Source organism: Octodon degus, unplaced genomic scaffold, assembly GCF_000260255.1.
Source record: "Octodon degus isolate 3935 unplaced genomic scaffold, OctDeg1.0 scaffold00072, whole genome shotgun sequence".
Lineage (NCBI taxonomy): Eukaryota > Metazoa > Chordata > Mammalia > Rodentia > Octodontidae > Octodon > Octodon degus.
This window is the reverse complement of record NW_004524648.1, coordinates 3,165,743-3,191,552: the sequence shown is the minus strand read 5'-3', so window position 1 is coordinate 3,191,552 and position 25,810 is coordinate 3,165,743. Positions and strand designations below refer to the sequence as shown.

Here is a 25,810-nt window from a genome sequence, read left to right as displayed (position 1 = left end):
CATGCCACACCAGCCCTGCCCCAAAGGCAGGCTGAGCCAGCCCCCCCCCACACACACACACACACAAAGAAGTTTGAATCTCACATGGGCCAAGGCACTGAGAAAGTTCTTGTGGGATAGAGGGGTGTTCTGCAGAACTGGACCGTTGTCTGAGAATCAGGACAGGTTGGCACAATCAGATAAGGCCTATAGGTCACACTGAGGCTTGTGTGATAGGTCCCCTGCTGGCTGCATTCCTAGGATAGCCTCAAGACCAGGGTCCCCACCCAGAAACTTCTTCCTGTGACGGGGGGGGGGGGGGGGTCAAGTGTGCTAAAGGGGATCTACTATGTTTGGACTTAAATATCCCCCAAAAGCTTGTATGGTGGAGGTTTGGTCCTCTATGCAGCAGTGCTAGAAGGAGGGCTTTTGGAGCATGACTGGATCACCTGGTCTCTAACATCAATTGATAGCATTATTGGAAATATGGGGAGAGAACAGGCTGAAGGAAGTGGTCTTCTTTCCCTCTTCCTGTCCATCTCCATCCCCCTCTTGCTTTGTGGCTGCCCTGAAGTGACAAGTTCCCCTCTGCCACGCCCTTCCACCCAGCTGTACTGCCTCCCCACAGACCCCCAGCAATCTGGATGGCTGACCAACCCTGGCACTCTCAGATATATGTTATCACAGCAACAGAACACTGACAAACGCAGAATCTTCCTTGTAACTTCCTTGAAGAACCTAGAATTCATACCAAATGGAGAAAATTCTAAAAGAAAAAGCTTTGGGGAAACTGGAGATGTGGGCACACCCTGAGGCAGCAGTGAAGGCTAAGCAGCCCCCAGCCATTTGACTTCCCAGACTGACCTTTGCTCAACAGGCACACAGGTAAAAAGGAGGAGCCGCCCTCCGGATCAGGAAGAGAGCAAAGGCCATGGGAGTGGGGGGTGGGGGGGGCGCAGGGCATCCAACAGTCTGGTCTGGTCAGCCTCACGCTCTGCTCCCAGGCCTGAGCACCCTAGGCCTGACCTTCTTTGTCCAATCCCATTCACTGAACATTCTTCCTCTCCTCAGGCCCGTGGTTGCCATGGCAACCCAGCCAGCTGTTCCTGTAGGAGGTGGGCCTCTGGCCCTTGCTGCCAGCTGTGGAGAAAATCTAATCCAGCCCAAGTCAGCACCAAGAACTGCCTAAAGCATCTTTAGAATTTGTTCCCTGGTGTTTACAATTATAGAAAAAAAAAATCAAAAAATGTTTTAAAAAACCCAATTCTGAGCACTCAAATGCCCAGAAAAGACAGAAAAGTAAATAAAACAGGCTATAGTTTCTGCCTGATGTATGGTCATTTTAAAAGGTTGTTAGCAGGCAGGTTTTAAATAACACAGGGAAGTGCTTTGAGTGGCAAATCTTAAGTAGCTTTAGAAGAAAATGTTCTTCAAACAAAGGGCTTGGCATCCCATTAAAGTGAGGAAATATAGAATATCTCCTCTTGAAGATTCACAGTAGACCTCAGCCTATCAGTTTTGAAATTGTCTCATTGCTATTTGTTTCTCAATAAAATTACTTTTTAAAATAATAAAATAAAAGGAAGAGGAAACATTTCCAACCAGGTTAAAGCTGTCATCAAGAATGCAGTCTCAGATTTCCCACGGTTCCGTGCGGCACCCATCAAAGACGACCATGGCCCTGCGTTATCCCACGGCCGTGGGCCTCAGCAAGGGCCACACGGTGACTAAGAAGGTGAGCAAATCAAGGTACAGCCGCCATCGTGGACGCCTCACCAAACACACCAAGTTCGTGCGGGACATGATCTGGGAGGTGTGCGGCTTCACCCCCTATGAGCGGAGCACCACGGAGCTGCTCAAGGTCCAAGGACAGGCGCGCCCTCAAGCTCATCAAGAAAAGGGTGGAGACGCACATCCGCGCCAAGAGGAAGCATGAGGAGCTGAGCACCGTGCTGGCCGCCGTGAGGAAGGCAGCTGCCAAGGACTGAGCCCCTCTGGAATAAAGCTTTCCAGAAAAAAAAAAAAAAAAAAGAATACAGTCTCAGAGCAAAACTGGCAAAAGGAAAGCTGAGAGAGAACTGGGCCTGAGGCAACTTTGAACATGTAGGGTGACAATCTACACGCTTAGCTGAGGCCCAGGAGTGTCAAAAGAGTGTGTCAGTTCCTATTTTGCTAAGTTCTGGGGTCTACCAGAAAACACAACAGACAGCAATCCATGTTCACATGAACTTTACCTTCTAGGGGGAAGAGACACAAATTAGAAAAATGAAACAAGGTGGGCAAGGAACATAAAAAATGTTGATGAAAAAATAAAGAAATGTTGTAAATTAAATGAGGGTAGACCAGGAGCATCCCATTACAAAGGTAACATTTAACTACAAACTCCTGATTTTGGGAGTTCAAGTGTCTCTGAATGGTGACTTCTGTACTTTAATTCCAACATCACTATACCCCGGTCCTTTGAAAGCACGGTATTCCCAGTTCCTAGCACAAGTAGTCTCTTGTATTTAAGAGAAAGGGAGCTCCGAGAGCCAGACCAGGCCCTTACAGAGGTGACGACCTAGGTAGCAAGACAACTGAGAGTTGTGTTAAGGCCTTTATTGAGTTGTAAAAATTAAAAAGTGCTTTAAAACAATATATCCAGGGGCCGGGGAGATAGCTCAGTGGAATAAGCACTTGGCCTGGCAAGCACAAGGACCTGAGTTCAATCCCCAATTCTGCAAAAAAAAAAAAAGTATATCCAACTTTTTCCTTCTATTTTCCTAAGAGGAATTAAGGCGGCGGAGGTGGGGGAAAAATAAGAATCAATATATATTATGTAGAGGTATAAATTACCTATGATAAATGTGATATATATATGTGTGTGTGTGTATATATATATATATATATATATATATATAATGTACCAATAAAATTAACAAAAACCAATTTTAAAAAAGGAAATTGAAGAATCTTGCATACACAGAAGAAAATAGAGGCATTTGATTATATAATACATTAAAAGTCTGATTATCAAAATAAAACTGATTTCAATATAAAAAATAAAAAATAAAGTTTCAGAGGGGCCGGGGAGATGGCTCAGTGGAATAAGCACTTCCCTGGCAAGCACAAGGGCCTGAGTTCAATCCCCGGTTCCACAAAAAAAAAAAAGATTCAGAAACATTTTCCAGACAACCCACTGTATTGGGCTAGATTTAGTTTAGCACTTTCCCAACCTACTAGAGGACAGAGCCCTTGCCTATAGAATACCTGCACCCACTGTGGCTGAGGCAGGTTGCCCTGCCCTATTGTCCTGCTGGAGTGGTCACCTTGGATCCCACAGGTGGCAGGTGGCTGACCTCTGACTCCTCCCACTTCCCTGGAGACTTGACAAGCTCCTCTACCTACATCTTATGCCTCCCCGCCCTGCGCCCATGTTCTCTGTGGTCAGGCACATGAGAGTTTTCAGTAAGAGTCTGTAGGATTGGACTAAATTAGAATCCATGTTTGTTTCCAATGTAGATACTGATGAGCTGCTCTTCCTTCTTCTTTACATGGTGTCTATCCTAGGAAATTCACAATAACCCACTGCAGCTGTAAACCCACCTTTAGTAAGGACGCCAGCAGGTGTACAAACTTGCCTCAGGACAGGTGGAGGAGGGGTGCAGCACTGTCCAGTTGTGACTCCCAGCCATGGCAGCCACTGGCCTGGCTCTAATTCTGCACCTTCACCCCTTCCATGCCTGGCCAGCTTCTTCAGAACTTGGTGCAGGACAGCTCCCCTGATTCTCTGACCTGTGTCAGGTCCCCACAACATACTTCCACAGGTACTTCCCAATGCCTGCCACATATTGTGCCTAGGTGTTCATTTGCTTAATCCTTACAGACTAGGCTATAGGTTCCCAAAACTCACCCCAGTTCCTAGACATGGTAGGCATTCAACAGCCGTTCTTTCAACAACTGAGACTACTACAAAGACAACAAAATGCAATTTACTAATTGATGTAACTCTCCTACCAACCTGTTTTGAAACTCTCACTGCAATTTTTTCTCAGTAAAATTAATTTAAAAAACTGAATGATAACTTGGTAACTTACTTCATGCATTAATTAGCTAAGGCCTTGATATTTTACATCTAGTTGAAAGGCTAGTTGTTACTAAGTACCCGTTCTCATTTTCTTCCTATCAGAACCCTGATTTTTATTGGGCCATCACTGTGCCCAGCTAAACAGAGTGTACTTCCCAGCCTCCTTTACAACTAGGGGTTGTCATATTTCCTGACAACCAGGAAATTTCTTTAAGGGAAACCTATCCAGCTTTCACATTTTGGCTTTTCTCCCAAGCCGCCAAGTGCCTAGAGCTATAACAGGCATTTTATAGCCATGAGGTGAAATGTGGGATCAAAGCCCTACCTGATAGGTTCTGGCCCTAGTACGAATTGCTAAAATCATTATGGTGGTCATCTAATATGGCTAATGCCCTTAAAACAAAAGCCCATCTTCCCAAGACCACCTCCCCCTTCTTCTCCAACTTAGCTCAGGTTACAGTTTCCTTTCACCCTTCCCACAACCTCAGGGAAGACACCCAATCAGCTCCCTCAGGTATATCTAGGGTTTTTTTGTTTGTTTGTTTGTTTGTTTGTTTTCTTTCTGTACCAGGGATTGAACTCAGAACTCAGTACCCTGTACTTGCCAGGCAGGGGCTTATTCTGCTGAGCTATCTACCCGGCCCTCCCTCAGGTATATCTAAACATCCTTGTCAAGCCTCACACCTGACAAAAGGCCATAGATGCCTCAGACTCCCTTTGTTCCCATTGAGAGAATTCCTCATCTTCCCCACATTCTCTTCGTGTCCTCAAAGAGAATAAAGCCCCTTTCCCTTTCCCTTTTGCTTGTTTCTCTGCTGCACCAGATGCCTGAAAAAAACCTATCACTACCTATGTCAGAATGGTGAAGCAAAAAGACTGAAGGTGACATCATGGAGGTACTGCACCTCCCTGAGCTGCCCCCATCTGGACTTTTCTTTCAGTCCTCAGAATCAGACACATGGCCTTGCAGCCTGAGCCAGAAAAAAAAAAAAAATCCTCCTCAACTTTGGGCTGGGGAGATAGCTCAGTAGAATAAGCACTTGCTTGCCTGGCAAGTGCAAAGGCCTGAGTTCAATTCCCAGTTCTGGAAAAAAAAAAAAAAAGTGGCCTCATACAGCTGAGCAAGTATACCTACTGCCACTGAGCTACATCCCTAGCCCTGGGCTTCTCATTAAACAAACAGCATTCGACATCATTTTCTCTTCTCCTCCTTCTCTTTCTTACATACAGCAGTAATTGGAAGATCTGTCTTATGCTCAACCAAACCTGTTTCCAAAAGCACTCAGAAGGGAACTAAATTCCCCTGAACATGTGAGGGGCAGAGCAGCAGTGGGCAGGCTGAAGGTCACCACAAGGGCCATCAACAGAGAATAAAGGCAATGGAATAAGGACATCTTGGCGACAATAGTGAGGACCATACTTCCTTAGCCAGGAAAGGCCAAAGGGGATCTGAACTGACTTGAGTTGTTTCTGCCGCCTGGCAGAGGAAAAAATTTAATTTGGTTATTAAAAAGAGAAAAAGAACTTACCGCCTCTTGTATACTTGAATTTGTACTGACAGTCATACGTTTTGCATTGCCATTAATACGTGGTAAAGGAGCCCATCTAACAAAGCCTGACCCGCACCCTCCATGCACCCAGTCTGAGCTGGTGGACCACAGACCCCCTCACCCGGTGTCCTCCTGCCCACTGCCTCTCCAACATGCTTTGAGGCCCCTGAGGTGTAATTTGGAAAAGTCTCATCAGGGAGGGAAAAATCACTGTAGGATTCTGGATAATTTCTTGACATTCTTCCAGTCTCTCCGCATCCTCCCAGAGAGGCCGTCATCTGACCACGCTTATCCCCACCCCAGCATGCCCATCAGTGATCCAGCAGCCTTGCTCGTCCCAACTTGGGCCACAGTGAAAGAAGCCACTGTAGACTTCTTTCAACAATATTGACATGACACCAATAACAGTGACTCGTGTTTACTGAACACAGGCTACAAGGCAGGAGCATGCACAACCTAACCCTTCTAGCTGCATGGTCCTGATTTACTGTCCAGGGGCTTGGGACAGCTATTGGGTTGCACCAGGGTCTTCACGAATTCAAGCTGGGAGGCAATTCCTTGGCCTGCCTTGTGAGCAGGAAGAACCTCAGATTCATTTCCAGCTCCCATTAAACCAAAAAGAATAAATGCTGAGGCACTGAGGTGGGGAGAAGTCACAATGCTCCGTTTGCAGTGATGCCTCTTCACCCTATGAATTATTCATACCCACAGTCAGGCAACGGATCAATAATGCAGGAGGTAGAAGCTTTGGCAGGGCCCAGCTTCAGCTGAACAGCTCTGCTGCCAGCTCCTGGGAATGACTCCTCAGCCCTGCCTTGCATGGCAGCCACAAGAGTTGTGCCCTGTCATGTTGTGCCCGAGTCCTCTGAAATCCACCTGTTTTCAAGAGGCCAGGCTGGGTTCTGAGGCTGCAGAAAGCCCCAGCCAGAAAAGTGAGCCCTGGAGGCACTTTCTGTCTTTCTGCCTGGAGGGGACCATTTGAGGCTCAGCACAAAGACTCAGTAAGAACCTAGACCACCTGGGGGATGGGTGGGTAGGAAGCGCTGCCTGGCCAGGGGTGGCCTCCCTCTCCAGTGCCGTCTTCCTCCTCTTGGCCCAGAGGTGAGGCGGAGGCTTTTTCAAAGACCCCCAGGTACTCACTGTGGTTGAAGTGTCTGAGCAGCTCTAAGAACCCACTTGCATTCCACCATCCCTGAGGGACTCCAACAGGCCCCAGTGCCTCTGGGGTTGTGCTTGGGGGCACCTCCACCCTGATGCTCACACTCCAGGCTCCCGGCTCACTGGTGAACACTGTAGAGCGGGATACAGGCTTCTGCTGCTGCCTGGACCTGTCAGCTTATCCTGTGGCTTTCTCTGCTTCTCAAACAAAGCAAGTTGGCTGAAAAGCAGGATTTTCTAGATTTTTCTGTTCATTGCAGTAAATGCTTAAAGGAAGGAGGGCCAGACTGGCAGGAAGATTATTCTTCCCAGAAGGGAGATGGGGACCCAATGGGGAAGGTAAGGTAGAAGTGCCTCTCCATGAGACGGCTCACCCCCTCTGAGGGGTACAGGACTGACAGCTGGAGGGGCGGCGGCTTGAGGCATGTGGGTCCATGCAGTAGTCTGGAGCTCATACTGGAACAGCAGTTCAACCAGCACTTGTCCAGCTGTAAAGCGCATATGAACCATTTTCTGAATGATGGAATAATGCTTCCGCTTTCCCAACAGGCCTCAGGGATGCCCATGTGTGGTCCACTTAGAGTAGCAAGGCTACTGAGGTCACCTGGATTTTTTTTTTTTTTTGTGAAACCGGGAATTGAACTCAGGACCCTGTGCTTGCCAGGCAAGCACTTCTTCCACTGAGCCATCTCCCTGGTCCCCTGGAAATTTTTAAAATCTGGATCCACTGGACATAATGACACAGGCCTATAACCCCAGCTACTCAGAAGCTAAGGCAGGAGGCAGGAGGACAACGAGTTTGAAGTCAGCCTAGAGAACTTAGCAAAACTCCATCTCAAAAAGAATGGGATTTAACTTAATGGTAGAATACCCTCAGATTCTATCCCCAGTACCAAAACCAAAATAAAATACCTTGGTGCGCAGGCTACCCCTCAGACCCATTAAGACAGACTCACCAGGAATGGCACCCCGGTGTCACAATTGTGTGACACTCCCAGCTGGTTCACATGTGTGGCCAGAGTGAGAATCAACCTCTAGGCTGGTTCATTCCTTTACATGAGGAGTTTGAGGCCCAGTGAGAGGCTGGCACTTGCCCATAGCCACACAGCCAGTGAGGAGATGGCTTGGCAAAGAGGTAGATTTGCTTGGTTCCTGAACACACAGCTGTCTCCTGGTGTATCAGGAGGCAGAGGAAGGCAAAGGAGAGCAGGGCCTTAAGGGTCGGCCTGAGGGGTAGACAGAACCCTCAGGCTTAGGGACAAGAGGTCTGACAGTCTGCACCCTAGGACATTGCTTCTCTCTGTCTCTCTCTCTCTCTGTGTCTGTCTGTCTGTCTGTCTGTCTGTCTGTCTGTCTGTCTGTCTGTCTCTCTCTCTCTCTCTCTCTCTCTCTCATCCACTTCTCACCCTCTCATGAGTTCCTGACCCCTAGGAAGTCCCAAAGCTATGGAAGAAATCCTCACCCTCTTCCTTGTCCAGTAGCACAGCCATCTGTCATTTGAATCCTCGTACATCACAAGCACTCCAGCCTTCTGAACTTTGAGTCCTGCCTCCCTCCCCCTTTATATTTCTGTAATTGGATTCTGCCCAAAAAATGATGCCACAGAAGCTTTCAGGCCACCAAGCTCAGTAGTAGAGTGGTGTGGGCATCCCTGAGAGCACATGTGTAATGGTGCCAGTTCACCCCAGTGTTGGGAGAGTCACCCTGGTGACATTTCATTGTAATGTGCTTCCCTGGGCAGTGGTTAAAATGATTTTGAAAAGATCACTGTGGTGTGGCACAGAGGCAAAGAATTTCAGAGACCTGTGACTATCATGCCAGGCAATGGAGTTAAAAACCATTAAAACGGCCAACTCCCTTGGAAGAGCTCTCAGGCTTTTAAGGCCTGGAGAGGCTTGTCATCTGTGATGGGTAATCATAATGTCAACCCAATTGGTTGACAGCTGCCTAGGAGATTAATGATGCACACTTCTGAGTTGTGAGAGTTTTTGCAGAGATGGCCGGCGTGTAGGACAGCAAACTGACAGGGAAGACGTGCCTGGCTCTGGGGACCATGCAGAGGGTGGGGGCTCCCAGTGAAACAAAAACAGAAGGAAGAGGAAGCCCACCAGCTCAAGCGCTCTGTCTCTGCCTCTGTCTTTTCTTTGTCCCTCCCTCCCCTCCCCTCTGGCTCACCTCTCCTCTCTCCTTCTTGACTGCCACAGGTGAGCAGCTGTCCTTTGACACCTTCCACCATGATGTTCTGCCTCACCTCAGGCCTAGAAGCAATGGCGCCAGCTACCATGGACTGAGACCTCCAGTACAATGAGCCAAAATAGACCTCTTCTCCTTTAAGTTGTTTTTCTGGAGTACGTATTTTGTTACAGGGATGAAAATCTATCACTAAACCTTACTTTTTGAGGGATTGTCCTGCTTTACTACAGCATCTAATTGTTCTTGGGCATGTAGCTTGATCTGTTGCTTCTCAGGAAGATGGCTGGTCTTCAGTGAAGGAGGATTAAGTGAGGTAATTCTTACAATGCAAGGAGTTCAGGGACCAGCACTAGGCATCCTTCACCTCCCCCCAGTGTGGCTGAAGGAATTTTTGTTACACGGTGCTTCTGACCTGAGAGACTCCTAGTGGAGGCCACCTTCCAGCTGGGTGGCGGCTGGGTGGCTCCCTGGATCTCCCGGGACCTACTCCCTGCTGTCTTCTTCTACCAAAAGCACTCAGCTCCCAAACCCAAAGCGAATCCTCCCCTGCCAGCACCATAGAGTTTTCCTTTAGGTCAGAAGTCACATGATCCAGGAAATCTGCCCTTTTTGCCTTTTGTGTTGCCTCTTCTTGGTTTTGTTTTTTGTTTTTTGACATAGGGTCTTACTATGTAGTTCCAGCTGGTTTTCAACTTACTATGTAGTGCAGAATATCCTTGAACTCACAGTGATCCTTCTGCCTCAGCCTCCTCAGTGCTGGGTTACAGGTGTGTGCCACCTTGCCTGGCTTTTGTCTTTGGTTTGGTTTTGTTCTATCTTTTCATCTTTATGTTTCCAGGGTCCAGTACAGGGCCTGACATATAGTAGGTATTTACTACAGGTTTGTGAAAGGAGAGAGGAGAGTCCAGCCTGGGGGGGTCACTTGAGAAAGCCACCCCTCCCCTCCCATTCCAAACAAAGCCTGGGTGTAGGTTGGAGGATAATTATTTTTTTTTTAACTCTCACACAAACTTTCCTGAAGGATGTAAAACAGGCCCCTGTTTGTGTAGGATGAGGGAAGTCGGGGCCAGCCCTCCAGGAAAAGGTATGCAGTGGGCCTTGTGACCTGCTCAACACAGCCAGGCCAACTGGAGAGAGAGAACCAGGGACCAGGCCTCTGGCCTGGAGAGGTTCTTGGTCCCAATGAACACTCCAGCTTCGGGCCTTTGCTTTATCCCAGTGGAGGCAGATGGGGTGGTGTGAGTGAGTCGCTGTGCTGCAGTCTTCCCCTGACTATTTCACTGTGTGCTCAGAGAGAGCTCAAAAGGCTTCCTTCCCCAAGGGGATACAGCCGGTAACCAGGCAGGACTGAACCGAGCTGGGCTGGCTCTGACTGTCTTGCCTTGATCCTCTCTGTTCTGTTGCACCTCCATCCTTGTACACAACAGCCCTCCGTCTCCTCTTCCTTCCCACTGCTCCACCCAGCTCTTGCCCTCCGTGCCAACCCCAGTGTATGTATTCAACACCTTCTATGCTGAGCATGATATGGCCTCACTTAAGGCCCTGAACCTCTCTGAGCCTCAGTTTACCAATCTAAACAGGGGGATAATGATACTGGTGATCATAATCTCTATGTGGATTTGCCAGTGTATGCAAAGGACCCAGCACATGCCTGGGGCCAGCAAGAGTTGCTTGGTCCCACCTCTTCTCTCCATCTAAGTCCTTATAATGGTAACAATGGCCAGAAGAAGATGGGACCAGTGTTGCTCACTTGTTTTACAGTAGAAGAAGCTGAGGACCAGAGAACACAGATGCCTTGCCCAGGGGAATGCTGTGCACTGTCTGTGGAGACCCAGTGTACCCAGGGTCCTTAGGGCCCACCCCTGACACTTGGAGCCAACAGGCTGAGTGGACTGCCCCCTTCTCTCCACTTGTAGGGAATCTCCGGAGCTCAGCGGTATATACACACAGGCTAGGGAATATGTATGTTCAACTTTATTTCTCTCCATGCCAAGAAATACAGAATCACTGGTGCGTGCAGTGCTGGCAGGAAGAAGGGGTAGTTCTTACTGCTCTTTAGGGGGCCAGGAGAAAGAGTGATCAGTGCCCTAGCCAGGGAACCACTGTGTTCATGTGGCAGGTGATTGGATCTAAGGCAGAGCTGGGACAGCCTGGCCACCGCCCCTCCTAGCTTCAGTCAAGCTGCCTGAGGCTCAGGGCAGCAGCAGCCTTCCATCCATTTCCTCTCATCCAGGACTCTGCTCTTCCTGCCTCGCGCTCCCCCTGCCCAGGCACCGGCCTCGGGGATCCTCTGAGCCATGTCCCTGGCACCAGTAGGAAGCTCTCAAGTTGTGCTTGAACTCGAACAGGGCCCAGCGGAGCCTTTCTTGGAGCTGTCTGCTGGTGGCTTCACCTGAGCACAGGCCTTGAGTGTTCTGGGCTTGGAGTGTAGAAGATTATGTATATGTGTGAAAGGGCATGCGCAGTGGGCCTGATGTCAGGTGTGACTGAAGCCCGGGAGGACCTGGCTGTGAATGCACTCCAGGAGCACAGAGGCTGCAGAGTGCTGCCTCTGCCTTGGCCTCACCATGTGACTATCCCTAAACCACATGGTTCCTTTCCTTCTCCTGAAAGGGCTGATAAGCTGGGCTAAGGCCCAGTGGGAGACCACCAGCGCATGATCCCACAGCCCTGTCACCCCTGCCTGACCGGACCTCCCGAGTGACACAGATAATCTGTCTGCTCCCCCCTTCCTTCCTCTCCCAGCAGATGGGAATATCTCCGTTTTGTCTTCAAAGATCTCATGTGGCAAACCCAAATAAGTCCCTGCTTTAGTAGCAGGAGAGGCTGGAGTTTATCCCTTTGTCACTGGGGACTGATATAGGAACACCAGCCCCAAAGCCCCTGCTCTCCCAGCAGGCACTTGGGCCGTGTCTAGAAGGATCAGAGCTGCCAGTGTCTCAGAACCCAGAGTTCCTCCATACCCACAGCCTCTGAGAGGGTACATGTGGGACAATGGCCCTGGAGAGGACAGAAGGGTCTTGGTGGGTAGGGGAAAGACAGAGCTGGCCAACCTCAGGACAATATGTTTGTGGCTGAGAATCTTCTCCCCTGAGAGCAGCCACTGTGGCTGCAAGGTGGGGAAAGCTGGGGGATCCCTCTCTAGGTCTGACTTGGAGCTGGCGGCATGCAGGAAGAGGGACCCTGTGGGTACAGCCTTGTGAGGGAGAAAGCTGGGGAGAATCAAGGATGTAGGAGCAGGCAGGAGGCAGAAGGCCCTGCTCAGTAGCTTCTGGGCATCCAGCCCTGTGCTTCCAACAAGCAAGCATCTTCCACACTCAGGCCTCCCCCTCTCCAAAGACGGCACCTTCGGCTACGCTCTTCCCTCTGTTTTAGGGCTGAAGACTAGAGAAACAGCAAGCCTTCATATAAATACCCTGTCCCACTCCCTGGCAAACACCCATAGCATTCCCAGTTAATGCCCCAGGCTGCGGCATAAGTGAAGACCAAGAGGCAGGCTGAGTGGTCCTGGGAGGCACAAAGAGACCAGAGTCTTCTGCAGAAGACCTCTGAGGCTGAAGAGTTTGGGAAGAGTATCATGCTGCCCTGTGCATCTTCACCAGTGTTCCTCTCAGGGCCTCCGCCTCGAAATGGAGGAAGTACCTGCAGCTGCTGCCTCTTCCCAGGCAGCTGTGCATCACCCACAGGCCTGAGGGCATCCAAGGCACATGCCGAGTGGCAGCCTTGCTTTGAAGCTCAGGCTGGGATCGCGGCAGGCGTGTGGCACAAAGCATGCGAATGGTGTTTTCTCCCTCTCAAGAAAAATACAAAAGATGAAATCCCGTGTCTTTGCTCCTGGTCCACAGCTGTGAAGGTCCAGTGATGTTTCTTCTCCTACCAGAGACAGACTTGTTTGTGAGGCTGGTTCTTCTCATTCTGGCAGTTTACGCTGCTTGGTAGGTCCAGGAAATTGTACAGATGAGAAACAGCCCAGAACATCGTGGCTGAAGTGTCAGGATGTGTCCATGAGATTAACCTACATCGTGAATGGGTTCCACCACAAATTTCTTTCCTTCCTTCTTTCCTTCCTCCAGATCTTCCCATCTGCTGTGGGCTGACAATGGGATGACTTGGGAGTTGCCCTCCAAGTTTGTGCTTTTGGAGATGGGGGGACAGATGGGCACGTGGCAGTCGCCGTCCTGTCCTCCCCTGGTGTGCAGGGTGTGTGGGTTCAGAGCTCTCCCGCTGGCCAGCGCACGTCTCTGCTAGCACAGCTGCCTGGTTACATGTGTTTCGGAACTGTAAAGCAAAGAACAGTAATGGCAGAGCAGAGCGCAGAACATTGGCTCTCAGACTCCTGATCTGAGTTTGGTTTGTGGGAAGTAGTAATAGGATAATGTACGGGATCAAGGACCTCTTTGGTTTGGAGTTCTTGGTGGAACTAAATTTCTGCTGGTGAGAACACTGCAGAATCCCTGCTGATCCTGCCTGGGCCAATCAGAATCTGTCCTGGAACAGTTGCTATAGCTGCTAACACGAAGGCCCTTCTCTTTTTTCCTGAGTAGTTCCTGGACTGTTTATAAAGCAGAGTCAGACCCATTACTTTGAACGATGTTTACAAAACCTTTCCTGCTGGAGGCTTTCTCCTGGCACTTGATATCTGAAAATACTGCGCTCAACCAACCAGTTTTCTGGAGTGGGAGGGTGGGGCTGGGGCCCGCACCTGCTGTTCCTTCCCCAGGGGCCCCTTCTACTCCGTGCTGCTGCTCCTCACCTAAGAAGTTGATAGCCACAATGATGATGACGATCCCCAGGATGATGAAGCTGATGCTGAGCAGCCGGGCCAGGCGGCCCAGCCTCCGGGCCCCGTCCATATCCCCATGCTGCATGCTGCTTCGAGACTGCAGAGAGAGGAAAACAGAGACCTCAAGAAGCCTTCCATCAGTACAAGCTTGGTGGATCCTATGGATGGGTTTCCAGGCACGCCCCACTCCCACTGCTGCTCCCACTGCAGGCACCCTCCTAAGTGAAAGGAAAGATCCTTCTGGAGAAGTGACCTGGCCTCTTGTGAGGACCTGTGACCAAGCCTAGGCTGTGTTCACTGGCAGGATACAGCTGCAGTGCAATTCAGCCCACTTCCTCTTGGGCTAGCAAAGGGGCAGGGCAGTAATGGCAGGTGGTGTGATAGAGAGCCAGGGACCCACAGGCCTAGTCACCTTGCAGGAGCAGGTAGAGCAGGGCCCTCCAGACTCTGGCCCAGGACTCTGCTGCAGGCCCTTTGGCACCTGAAGACAGCCACCGGGCTTTTCCTGCCCTCTTTCCTCTGTGAACCTCCCACCTGCCACAGAAGAAAACAAAAGCATTGTCCTCGCTCCTTCTATTTTCTACCCAAGACCATGTCCTTGTTCTACCAATCTCACCTCCTGGATCACACAAGACAGACAAGGGATCATGAGTGGGGAAGGCTGTCGCTGGAGCCTAGGAACCCTGATCTGCACATTGCTCTTTGGTGAGCTATTTCCCTTGGATTTAGTTAATCTCAGGAAACCAGGTGGATACAAGAGGGGAGGGGGAAATTAAGAACAGGGAGGGGGCTGGGAGATGGCTCAATGGAATAAGCGCTTCCATGGCAAGCACAAGGGCCCGAGTTCAATTCCTGGTTCTGCCAAAAAAAAAAAAAAGAACAAGGAGGACCTTGGGATGTTCTCAGGCACCTTGGTTGCCTAAGGGATGGTCTAAATATTTGCAATGCTGGCCTTGTGCCCCTGCTCAGAATGACCAAGAGTCACCTGCTAGTTAGGGCTGTTCCAGTGACCTCAGTCTCTTACTCTAAAATCCATCTGTTCTTCTCAGGCTTCTGGATCTTGTCTCAGCTCCATGAGGAACTGGCTCAGGCAGAAGAAGCTCAAGCATGACTACTTTCAGGGCCTCAGACCACATACTTGGTTATTTTACATTCTAATTCTTAGAGGCTCCGGAGTTCAGCATGAAAATGTAGTTAAGTACTTTGATGACAACAACGACAGTAGTGGGGGTGGTGACTTATCGGGCCCTCACTCTATGCCAGGCAGCTTGCCAAGGACAGTACCCAATGATCTCATTCAGCCTCACAGTCACGCCGGGCAGCTGGCAGTGCTGCCTCTTCAAGATGCTTCCAGCTCCAAGCTATTGTTCTTCATTCTACTGCCCAGGACACCATTTCACATCGCAGATACTTATACCAGGTACTGTGCTAGGCTCCCAGAACAGAGTAGTACGCAAGACAGGCCCAGTCTCTGTGCTCATGAAACACACAGCCTGTTGGCCTTTACAGTCACACAAATGAAGGCAAAAGCACCACCGTGGGTGGTGTGAACAGAGCAGAGACATGGTACTGTGAGAGTTTATGAAAGGAGAGGATCGGGAAAACCTTCCTGAATGAAGGACTCTGGAATTAATGTGAAGGATAAGTAAGAATTAAATATATTCTTTTTCAAAAAAATTCAGGTAGAGAGCTGGCCAGATAGCTCAGCAGATTAAAGTGCCTGCTTAGGCAGACACTGAGACCAGGGTTCAATCCCAGGTGTGCCCTGCCAGCCCTGCCCCCGGGGCACACTGAGACTGCAATTGAGACTGGGCATGGTGGCATGCACCTGTAATCCCAGTGCTTGGGAGGCTGAAAACAGTAGGGCTTTGCTGGCCCGGAAGGAGGAGGTTGCCAGGTATGGTGGCACATGCCTGTGATTCCAGGGCTCTGGGAGGCTGAGACAGTCATAGGTTTGAGCCCAACCTGCATAACTTGGTGACTTAAATCCTGTTTCAAATTTTTGAAAAATGTAAAAGGAACTGAGTATGTAGCTTACTGCAAAGGACCTGGGTTCAATCCTCGGTGCTGGAAAAATAGACAAATAAAAAGGAAAGACATCTTTGTCCAAGCAGGAGAATGAAATGATGCCAGGTTTTACAAGGCCTCTCTGGCTGTGTGGGGACCAGAGGGGAGGCAGGAGCAAACAGGGACCATCAGCAAAGTGACGCTGGTGAGGCAGTCTCATCTGCTTAGTGTTTGGGTTCTCCATTATCTGAAGAACAAAGACTGAATGTAGAGTAGCTTAACACTTCCTGAATTCAATCCTCTACTCTCTTCCACAACCTCTGGGCCCAGTCAGTCTGAGCTGCCATGTTTTACCCCTGACATCTGTATGCCCTTGCTCCTTTCTACATTCCTGCTGCCCTCCAACCCCACGTATCCAATTCCTTCGCACTGCTCAAGGGCCGGCTCAATGCCACCTTTCCTGGGAAGCCCACCATGATTCCTCTACCTTTGCTGGAATAATGAACTCTCACATTATATGGGTTTTTACCTTGTGCCAGAAACTACAGCATAGTTTGTCATCTACTAGGGCACTGAATCCTCTAAACTATTGTGAGGCAGGGGTGGAGCCCGGCACAGAGTGCTGGTGGGCATGGTGAGAGATGCAACTGGTGCCTCTCCTAGAGTGGGAGGAGGCCCACTCAGTGTCAGTGCTGATGCGGAGGTGTCAGGCACTATGACTATGTCCCTGCAGTGTGGCCAAAGGGAGTCATTGTAGCACAGAAAAAGAGCAGAAGCTCTAGGGTGGATGAGTCCAAGAGGGAAGAGAACAGCCCCACAGGCAAAGCTGTGGAGACACCCGTAGGAGGATGCTGGGAGAAAAGGAGGCTGTGAGGGCAACTGGGGAGTGGTCAGAGGGTGGGAGACGCTGGTACCTAGGAAGTCCAAGATGGAAATTTCAAGGGAAGAGGTCCTCTAGTAACTTCTCATGAATGGAGATCAAGCTAGATAATGGAGAAGGTGAGAGGGATGCAGGGACATCGGTGTCCTTGCAGAGAAGAGTTCAGAGCAGTTATGGAAGGAGGTGGGGTGCCATGAGGAATGAGCAGGATGAGCAGGCTTAACAGCCCCAAGAGGTTTAGCAGTAAATGGGGCAGAGTAGCTTCAGCAGGATGAGTCAAGTAGGGGACTTTATCAAGGGGGCAGGAAAAGACCTCACACAGGAGAAGGTGATTAGACCAAAGAGTGATTGTTGCTATCCCATGATACACCAGGGCAGCAGAGAGAGGCTGAGGTCTAGACCTGGGGCCAGGGATGAGCCTCAGGGCTCTTAGGGACAGTGGACCAATGCCATCCAGTAAGAGGAAAGGGAAGGCCAGTATGGCTTGGGGAGGGGCATGGGTGGGCTCATCTGCAGCCTCTGGAGATGCGAAGGACCCTGCCAAGAGCAGTTGCAGCCTACAGCTCCTTCAGAGAGCAGTCTGACTCTACCATCTGACTAGCTGGGTGCCTGCCCTGACCCCTTCATTCACACAGTGATGCAACTGTGGGCAAGTGGCTTACCAGTCCTATGCTTTAATCTCCTCATCTGTAGCATTAGCATGTTTAGGGTCCTGGCCCTGAGCTTAATTCCCAGCACAACTAAATACTTTTAAAGCACTTACTTCATTAGGTGCTTTGAAGAAGGAACTAGCTAGCTCATGGTACATTTCCTGTGGCATCTTGCATCATTCCTTTTTTATTATTATTCTCTTACCATCCTGCCATTTTTTTCTTGTGCCCCCATCATTTTCCTTTTCTAGCCTGCAGGATCCTTGAGGGCAAGGACTGTGCAACCTCCCTCTCATTACCCCTCACACCTAAGTTAGTTCTGGATCTCAATATGGCATCAGCAAATGTTTAAGGAATAAATAAACGGAGCAAGAAAAAGATGGAGAGTCTGGTTTTTTAACCACCAAACTTAGCCAGTGGAATGTTCAAAGTTAATAGAATATGAAAGAAGTGAAGATAACAGGTCCCCTGGGAAGATACCTGGCATCTGGGTTTGGGACCCAACCACTCACCTATACTGCCTCTAGCCCCCTGCATGGCCAGCCCAGGTCACTGAACTTGGGACTTCAGTGACAAGGCAGCATTTGGAGCAAAGTGGGGAGCAAAAGGGGACAACAAAGTCTTTAGTCTCCTAAGAACTGGAAGTTGTGGGCTGCTATGACTTATGACCAAAGGACAAGCCAGCTTCAAGCAGGAGGAAAACAGCAAAATCTGAGATGAGACCAACTTGACTTTCCAGACAAACAACTACACACAGCGATGGTTCAGGACCACGGAGAGAGGCATACGGGCATTTGAGTAAGAAAGCGAAAGATCCACCCCAGGCCCCCCACCAGGCCATTCTCTCCTTTACCCAGAGCCAGGAGTCCACTTATCTGTCAGGCATGTGCCTTTGGGTCTGAGTGAGACCACTCAAATATCCCTTGTTGAGGTTTAGCACAGTTGGTCAATGAGTGGATTAAAGCTACTGTGGAAAATGTTTACACTACATCAATTAAAACAGGGCATGGTGGCACACAGCTGTAATCCCACCCCTCCGGAGGCTGAGGCAGGAGGATCACTGTGAGTTCAATCTCAGGCAGCTGGACACCACCCCAGAGGGCATTATGAGAGGTGAGACCCAGTTATCCCAAAACTGGTTAAAGCCAGAATTGCCCACCCATGAGGGATTTGCCCATTCCTCTGACACGGCAAAATTTCATTTGGCATTCATCATGTCAGCAACCCCTTCCATTTACTAAATGTTTCCTATGTGCTAGGCTCTGTGCTGAGCATTTCACACACATTAGCTCATTTAAGCTTCCTGGCAACTCTAGGAGGTAGATGGGTTTTATTGTGTCCATTATATAGATGAGTAAAGTGAGGCTAAGGAAGGAGACTGAGTGGCACAGACAGACATGTGACTTATCATGAACAGAGCTGGGGTGCAAACTCATCTGTCTGATATTTGTTTCACCACTGTTGGGCAGAAAGCCTGCTGCTGGAGTCCAGGCCCCTCACTAACAGGAGACCAAGTAAGGCCACAGGAACATGGGCATTTCTAAGCATGACTTGGTAGTAAAATCTGGCCACCCCCAAGAGATAAGAGGAGCCACAGAGCAGAGTTAGGTCTGGACACATGGCCAGTTCTCCCACAGGTCCCTGGCCCGCAGCAGACCTGGTATCAGCAGCTCCGCAACAAAAGCCACAGGGGAAGGATACTTCTGGGCCCTTAGCATTCTCCAATGGCCTGGAGGTAGGCGTAGAAGGAGAGGTGGGGAAGGAGGGAGGGAAGAGGGACAGGAACAGGATTTTCTCCCTGTGCACATGGCTGATAGGCTCGACACTCCTGTGAATGTCACCTTTGTCCCCAAGGCTCCAGGGTGGGACCATGAGAGAATAATGGATTTGACATCTGGTAGGCATGTCTGTCATCAGCCATGGGACTGGGCAAGGCCCTGCTCTGCACAGCTCAGCTGTCTCGACTATTAAATGGGGTGAATAAACAGACTACCAAGCGCACATGGTGCTCTGCAGCCAGTAACGGCTTCCAGAGGACTGTCGGGGTTGGGGTCACCTGAGAGCCGGAAATGAGCCTGCACGTGAAAGCCAAGGGGTGGACAGTGTGGAGTTCCAAAGTGCATCCCGGAGACCTGGGCCATCAGCACAGGAAGGAGCTTCACTCTCTGGCCACACTCTGTCCCTCTCCCTCACCCCAGATAAGTAGCTGGGAGTGGGAGTGGTCTGGAGCTAGACTGGCTTCCAGAACAGAAGAAGCAACTGTGAGTGCACCAGTAATACTCTCCCAGGCTGCCCTGGTTCCTAAGAAAGCAGCACCGTGGGCTTTCGCTCTAGGCCCCCCGGCTGGCTCCAGTCCTGGGATTCCCCTTCCATGTAGGCCACTCTGTGTCTCTGCGCCTCAGTCCTCTCAATTATACAATGAGAATAATAACAATACAAGGGCCTTGTCAGGATGACACTCGGGGTTAAATGAGATAATACATGGAAAGAATTTGGAACTTCCTAACGCTTAGGAAGTGCTCAATCCATGTTAGTAATATTATTGCTCAACATCAGGCTCCCTCAGGTTCCTTCTTCTGGGCCCCGGATGTTTCCCTGTAGACACTCATTTCCACCAATATGTTCTCCATCTTGCCATTACCCACCTGGTCCTCCTCTGAAACCTCCACCCCAGCATCTCTCTCACCCCATTACAACTGCAGCACTTGCCTGTGACCCCTGACTCCCCTGAAAGGCTGTTGCCACCTTCCTGGCCTTACCTGCTCCCCATCCAGCCCCATCTTTCTGCACATCATCTCAGTCACTCTTGCCCAAATTTTCAGAGGCATCTGGTCCTGTTGTCATGATAGCGCTGCCATCATAGCACTAGGCAGGCTGACGACATTCCCCAGCCTGTGGTCTCCAGCCTTGGCACAGCCCTGGCCACTGGGCTGTCTGTCCTTGGTCATCTCTCTTACCCCTCTACCACCTGGCCCCCATTTCTTAGGAAATCACCCCATCTTCTTCTCCATCCTTGGTAGCATGGAGGCTGCAGAGGATGGCACAGGTCCCCTTCCTCTGTGTATTTCCTCCTGTCTCTGCCCTCATGGCCTCTGCTCCTCAGAGACCTCACCCCATGAGTCATCCTCCTTTCATCTAGGCCTCTGTCTCCAAGGGCACCAAAGACCTACAAATGGCCAACCCAGCAGACACTCCTGTCCTCCTTGATCCTGACCTCTCCACAGGTTTTTTCCACTCCCTCCTCCTTCAGATTCACTCTTCCTCCTTGTTAGTTTTCCTCCCAGAATATTCTTTTCAAAACCCCTTTCTGCCCACCATCAGCCCACCATCTCTTAAGTGTTCCAAGTTCCAGATTTCCCTTTAGGATAGCTCCACTGTTGTTTTTGGTTTTGTTTTGAGACAAGGTCTCACTGTGTAGCCCAGGCTGGTCTCAAGCTCATGGTGATCCTCTTGCCTCAGCCTCTCAGTGCTGAGATCACAGCAAAAGCTCCACTGTTTCCGAGGTGGATACCCAGGAGTCTGAGCAAACACCACTCTGCCCCCCTCAGTAACCCTCCTACCCCTGCCTTCCTTCTGAACTCATTGCTGAGTTCAGCCCTTCCTCACTCCTGCCTGGACATGGGTCTCCCCACTGTAGTCCATTTCCCATAATGCCACTGAGCATTCACCTTAAAAATGAACTGACTACATCCTGCCTCTGCTTGAGACTTTTCTGGGGCTTTTCAGAACCACTAAAGCGCAACTTAAATTCCTAGAGCAAGGTTTGCACTGCCCCGGCTGCCACCGGGCTCTAGCACCTTCTGTTACACCAAGCAGATCACTCACTTACCCTAGCCATCCACCTCCCAAATGCTGAGCACAAGCCCTGAGTCCTAACAGACACACTCACCCACAGGGCTAGGTAGCCCTCCCTCTCAACTCCCTCAGAAAAAGCAACTTGTCATTCCAAAAACAGAGTGGTCAATGGAAACAGCTCCTCTAAGGTTTCCAGAAGCCCCCTCTTTCCCTTCCTGTGATCTGGTCCAAGGCGCTTCACCTCTGGCCTATATTTTCACACCAAGTACAATTCCCTTCAGCCCCTCTCCCACTCTACACCACTTTTTTTTTTTTTTTTTTTTTTTTTTTTTGTATTTTAGGGAAGGGTCCATAGGGTGTTCCAGGTCTCACTACTAGATTGGACTCATAGTGATCTGCCTGTTTACAGCCTTCCAAGAGCTGGGATTACAGGCGCACACCACCACGCCTACACCAGGATGACCACCAAATGGAGCCCGGGCCCCACTTCTCTTCACTCCAAACCCCACACCATCGGGCTGCCCAGGGGGCAGGCTTGAGGACCATGTGCAAAAAGTCATGCACAAGGGGCCACATGTAACATGATTCCATGTCTACAAAGTGTCCAGAGCAGACAAATCTACTTGCCTGGGAAGACAGAAAGATTCATGTTTCCTCAGAGCTGGGAGGGATCAGGTAGGAAAGCAACAGCTACAGTGTATAAGGTTTCTTTTGGAAGTGAAGAAAATGTCCTAAAACTGACTGTGGTTAAGTTGCAACTATCTGTGAGTACACTAAAAACCGCCAAATTACTATTCAGGCATAAAAAAAAAATTAAAAAAAAAAAAAAAAAAAAGAATAAAACCCTGTCATTTATAGGAGGACCGATGGAACCGAGATCCTTATGTTAAATGAGAAAAGCCAGGCACATGGGGCTGGTGAGATGGCTCAGTGGTCTAAAGCACCTACTTAGAACAAGCTTAGCAAAGCATAGGGACCGCGGTTCAATCCCCCAGCACCACATGCCAGCCAGCCCCATCCCCTGGTGGGCTGAGCTGGCCACACACACACACACAAAATAAGTAATTAAATAAATAAATAAATAAATAATTTTAAAAAAAAAAAAAAGAAAAGCCAGGCACAGAAAGACGAGACCACATGATCTCTCACAAGTGGCATCTGAAAAAGCTGATCTCGTAGAAATTCAGAGTAGAATGGTGGCGACTGGAGGCTGTGGAGAGAGGCAGGAGGGAGGGACAGGAGAAAGTGGTCCACCGGCATGGGGTACAGTCAGAGAAGAGCAAGAAGCTCTGGAATTCTTTTGCAAAGTAGGGTGACTACCCATAAGGGCAATGTACTACGCATGGCAAAAAGCTGAAAGAAAGGATTAGGAAAGCTTCCATCAGAAAGAAGTGAGAAATATGTGAGGATATAGATATGTTTGGCCTGATTTAACCATTATACAATGCACACATGTATTGAAACAATGTGGTATCCCATTAATATGTGCAGTTTTATGTAAAAAATAATTTTTTAGAGGTAGGCTATATAGCCCAGTAGTAGATTTTTTTTTTTTTTTTTTTTTTTTTTTTTGAACCAGGGATTGAACTCAGGCCCTTGTGCTTGCCAGGGAAGTGCTTATTCCACTAAGCCATCTCCCCGGCTAGCCTAGTAGTAGAGCACTTGCCTGCTAGCATACATGAGGGCCTTGGTTTGATCCTCAGCACCACAAAAAAAACCCAAAAACAATTATTAAGAAGTTACATACTTTACAGCTTCTATTTCTCTAGGCAAATAATATAGGATATAAGGGCTATTTTTTTTTTTTAACTCAGAGCTAGAAGTGTAGCTTGGTGGTAGAGAGCTCACCTGGCATGAACAAGGCCACGGGTTTGATTCCCAGAAATACAAAAGCATAAACAAAAACCTCCAGTGGCTTCCCATCTTTCACTAGGGAGACTCCCAACTGCCACTTAGCTATTCTGAGCATGGAATAGCACTTAGGAGGTGCTGGGTGTTGCTCTAAAGCACTTAGTGTGGCCCACCTCCTTGCACTCAGACAGCAGATACTATCCGATGCCACATTATGGTTACACCCATTTTGTTGATGGCTAAACTGAAAAGAGAGGTTTGAGTGACTTGCCCGAGACTACCTAATTCCCATGTGGTGGTGTGCAGCATAGACACTTCTTGCAATATGTCATAAGGACCTGTTTACCTGTTTCTCCCCACAGCACTGCAGGCTCCTGGGACTTAAGCATGGTATCTGGTTTAGTGCCCCACACTACAGCCATTAACCCTGATTTAAGAGCTTTAAAAGATCCTAGAAATGCCAGGGTGGGTTCAGTGGTCTTGCAGTCTTGAGCCCAAGTTCCCTAACTACCCAGCCTAGAAAATGGTTTCTAAAAATGTTCTCTCCTGAGCTATTGTGTGATTCCTCTCCTCAAAGCCTGTCTCCCCTCCTGGGACCCTTTCCTGTAACCAAGACGCTGGTCCTGCCCAGAGCTACTGGCTACACCTGGGGCCTGGCTGTCCCAGAGCACAGCAGACAGCGCAGGAAGTTCCTGCCCAGCATGTAGCACTCGTTTACATTCCCATGTGCCCCCCACCCACTGACTACAGTCCCAGCCCCGGCTCTTGAGCCCAAGCTAAGTCTGCTGTACTCAAGGAAGTTACCAATGCCCCTGATGTCCAGGCAGTGGTACTGGATTTGCTGGGGGTGAGGGCAGTTTCCCTGGGTGGTCTTCATGAAGTAGACTGAGAGGCTGGGGAACAGCCAGGGTGACCACAGCTCCCAGGAGCTCAGGGACAAATGACTCACCAATAGTGCCACTCCAGGGAAAGCAGCGTCGCCCCACCCAGTTTTCTGGCCCTGACCAGCCTGGGGACTGCATTTGGCCTCCCCTGCTCCCAACCTCATCCTAAAAGGCGTTGCCTGGTCCACCTCTCTCCCTCCCTTCTGCCTTTCCCACCTTCTTTCCTGGACCTCAAATGCCACATTTTCTTTGGGATCCTTTGTGAGTAGCTCTACCTCAATGGCTCCACAAAGCGCAGTCTACCAAAGTAAAGTCCGGTGCACAGCCCTCTTTGGCAAGGCTGGCCATGTTCTGTCTCACATTTTTCACCTACACTGCAGCCTCCCCTGCCTACAGACAGAGGGTGAAATCTGTATAACTGCAAGGTCCAGAGGACTCAGGGAGAACTTCCTCACCCCCAGCAGCTTGCCACCCTCAAGCACCCAGTGCACAGCAGGGAAGACACTGCAGCTTAAAACTGGAGCAAGCAGAGGCTGGTAGAATGACCAAGCGAACCAGGGCGGCCAGACCCCCCTCCTGGGCACACGGGGCTGCAGTCTGCAGACACAGAACTCTGCTCAGGACCAGCTCTTGGAGAAAGCCCACGCTCTCCCCAGAAGGAGACTCCCAACTTTGCTGATTTTCTGCCCTGCAGACTTAATCTCAGGCAGCTCCCTAAGAACCTCTCCCCAGCAGGGACAGACACAAAGTCAGGCTATAATGCCCAGGAGCAGCCATGAAAGAGGAGCACAAGCAGTAGCTCTCAGCCCCCCGACCACCCTCAAAGGGGAAGCTGGGAGCTAGGGAAGGGTCTCCTCTATGTCCTGAACCAGCCCTGCTCTTTCCTCTGCACTGGGGCAGCCTGTTTAGTGCATGCCTGGGACTGCTGACCCTGAGCCCAGCCCATGGCCCTGAACAACGAGTAGGACTCACCATAATAGAAAAGATGAGGGGGATGAGGTTGAGGGGCCACACGGGGCAGAAGCAAGAGGCGATGGCAAGGACGAGGTAATCTTTTGGGGCTTCTTGGTCCTGAGCGAAGGAAGTAGTGATGATGGAGGACGCTCGCCTTGAGCTGGCCCGGGAAGGGGAGCCAGGCATTGAGGCCCCCCGGTGAGCCTCAGAGATCACCTTGAATGGCAGACTGTGGCCATTCTGCTCCAGGTCCATCGCCCCAGAGAGGGACTTGGACAGATTCAGGGCTTTGTCATCCTTGCTCTCTACCTTGGTGAGGAGCTTCTCCATCTCAGGCAGGCTCTGCGGCAAGGTGGAGCCCAGCTCCTGAGGCTGTGTAGGCTTAGCCATGTTGATCTGGGTCTTGGGCTGCTCCAGCTCCAGGCTGGGGCAACCGGCTCCAGAGGGATCTCAGTGCACCATTCCCAGCCCAGCCCAGGCGCCCCTAGGGCAGGGGCAGAAGAGCTGCCCAGGAGACAGAAGGTTGGCTGGGTGCTGGCAGGGTCATAGGGGGCTTCAGGAAGCCAGAGTAGTTCAAAGGTGGGACTGGCTGCTGCCCCTGCGGAGCTCCCAGGAAGATGAAGCCTTCAGCTCCGTTCAAGTTTGAAGCCAACTTTGCTGGCGCTGCTGACAGCACAGATGGGCGGGGAAGCAAGAGAAAGCTCAGAGAGCAGGAAGAAGAATGCTTCTCTCCAGAGTAAGGCTTAGGAAAAGGCAGGGAGGCGGGTGTGTGTGTGTGTGTGTGTGTGTGTGTGTGTCCCCCACACAGTCTCCCTCCCTCCCTGCCCTCCTCGGAGACATCTTTCTTTTTCAATTCCCCTCTCCCCAGAGAACCATCCCAGCAGTGTCCTGCCTCTCCCGGCACAGTGCAGCACAGCCCACCACAGAGGGACCTGGGCAGCCTCTGTTTCCACTTCAGGCCTAGGACCTGCTCCTCTGGGTTGGGGCTCTAAGTGGGGAAAATCCCAGTGGGTCACAAAGGTGTGCGCTTTCAGTTGTCTTGGAAACGGAGTCCTCTGCT

The 25,810-nt window shown here is 50.2% G+C and overlaps 1 protein-coding gene across 1 annotated transcript; it reads right to left on the bottom strand.

The window, feature by feature from the left end:
* Positions 1 to 13,140: 13,140 nt before the first annotated feature.
* On the bottom strand, positions 13,141 to 25,140 carry Tusc5 (tumor suppressor candidate 5). Its single transcript, XM_004635482.2, has 3 exons — positions 24,769 to 25,140; positions 13,700 to 13,826; positions 13,141 to 13,224 (listed from the first exon to the last, which is right to left on the bottom strand). The coding sequence occupies exons 1-3, from the start codon at positions 25,138 to 25,140 to the stop codon at positions 13,208 to 13,210; spliced, it is 516 nt and encodes a 171-aa protein (XP_004635539.2). The 3' UTR covers positions 13,141 to 13,207.
* Between the last annotated feature and the right edge of the window lie 670 nt (positions 25,141 to 25,810).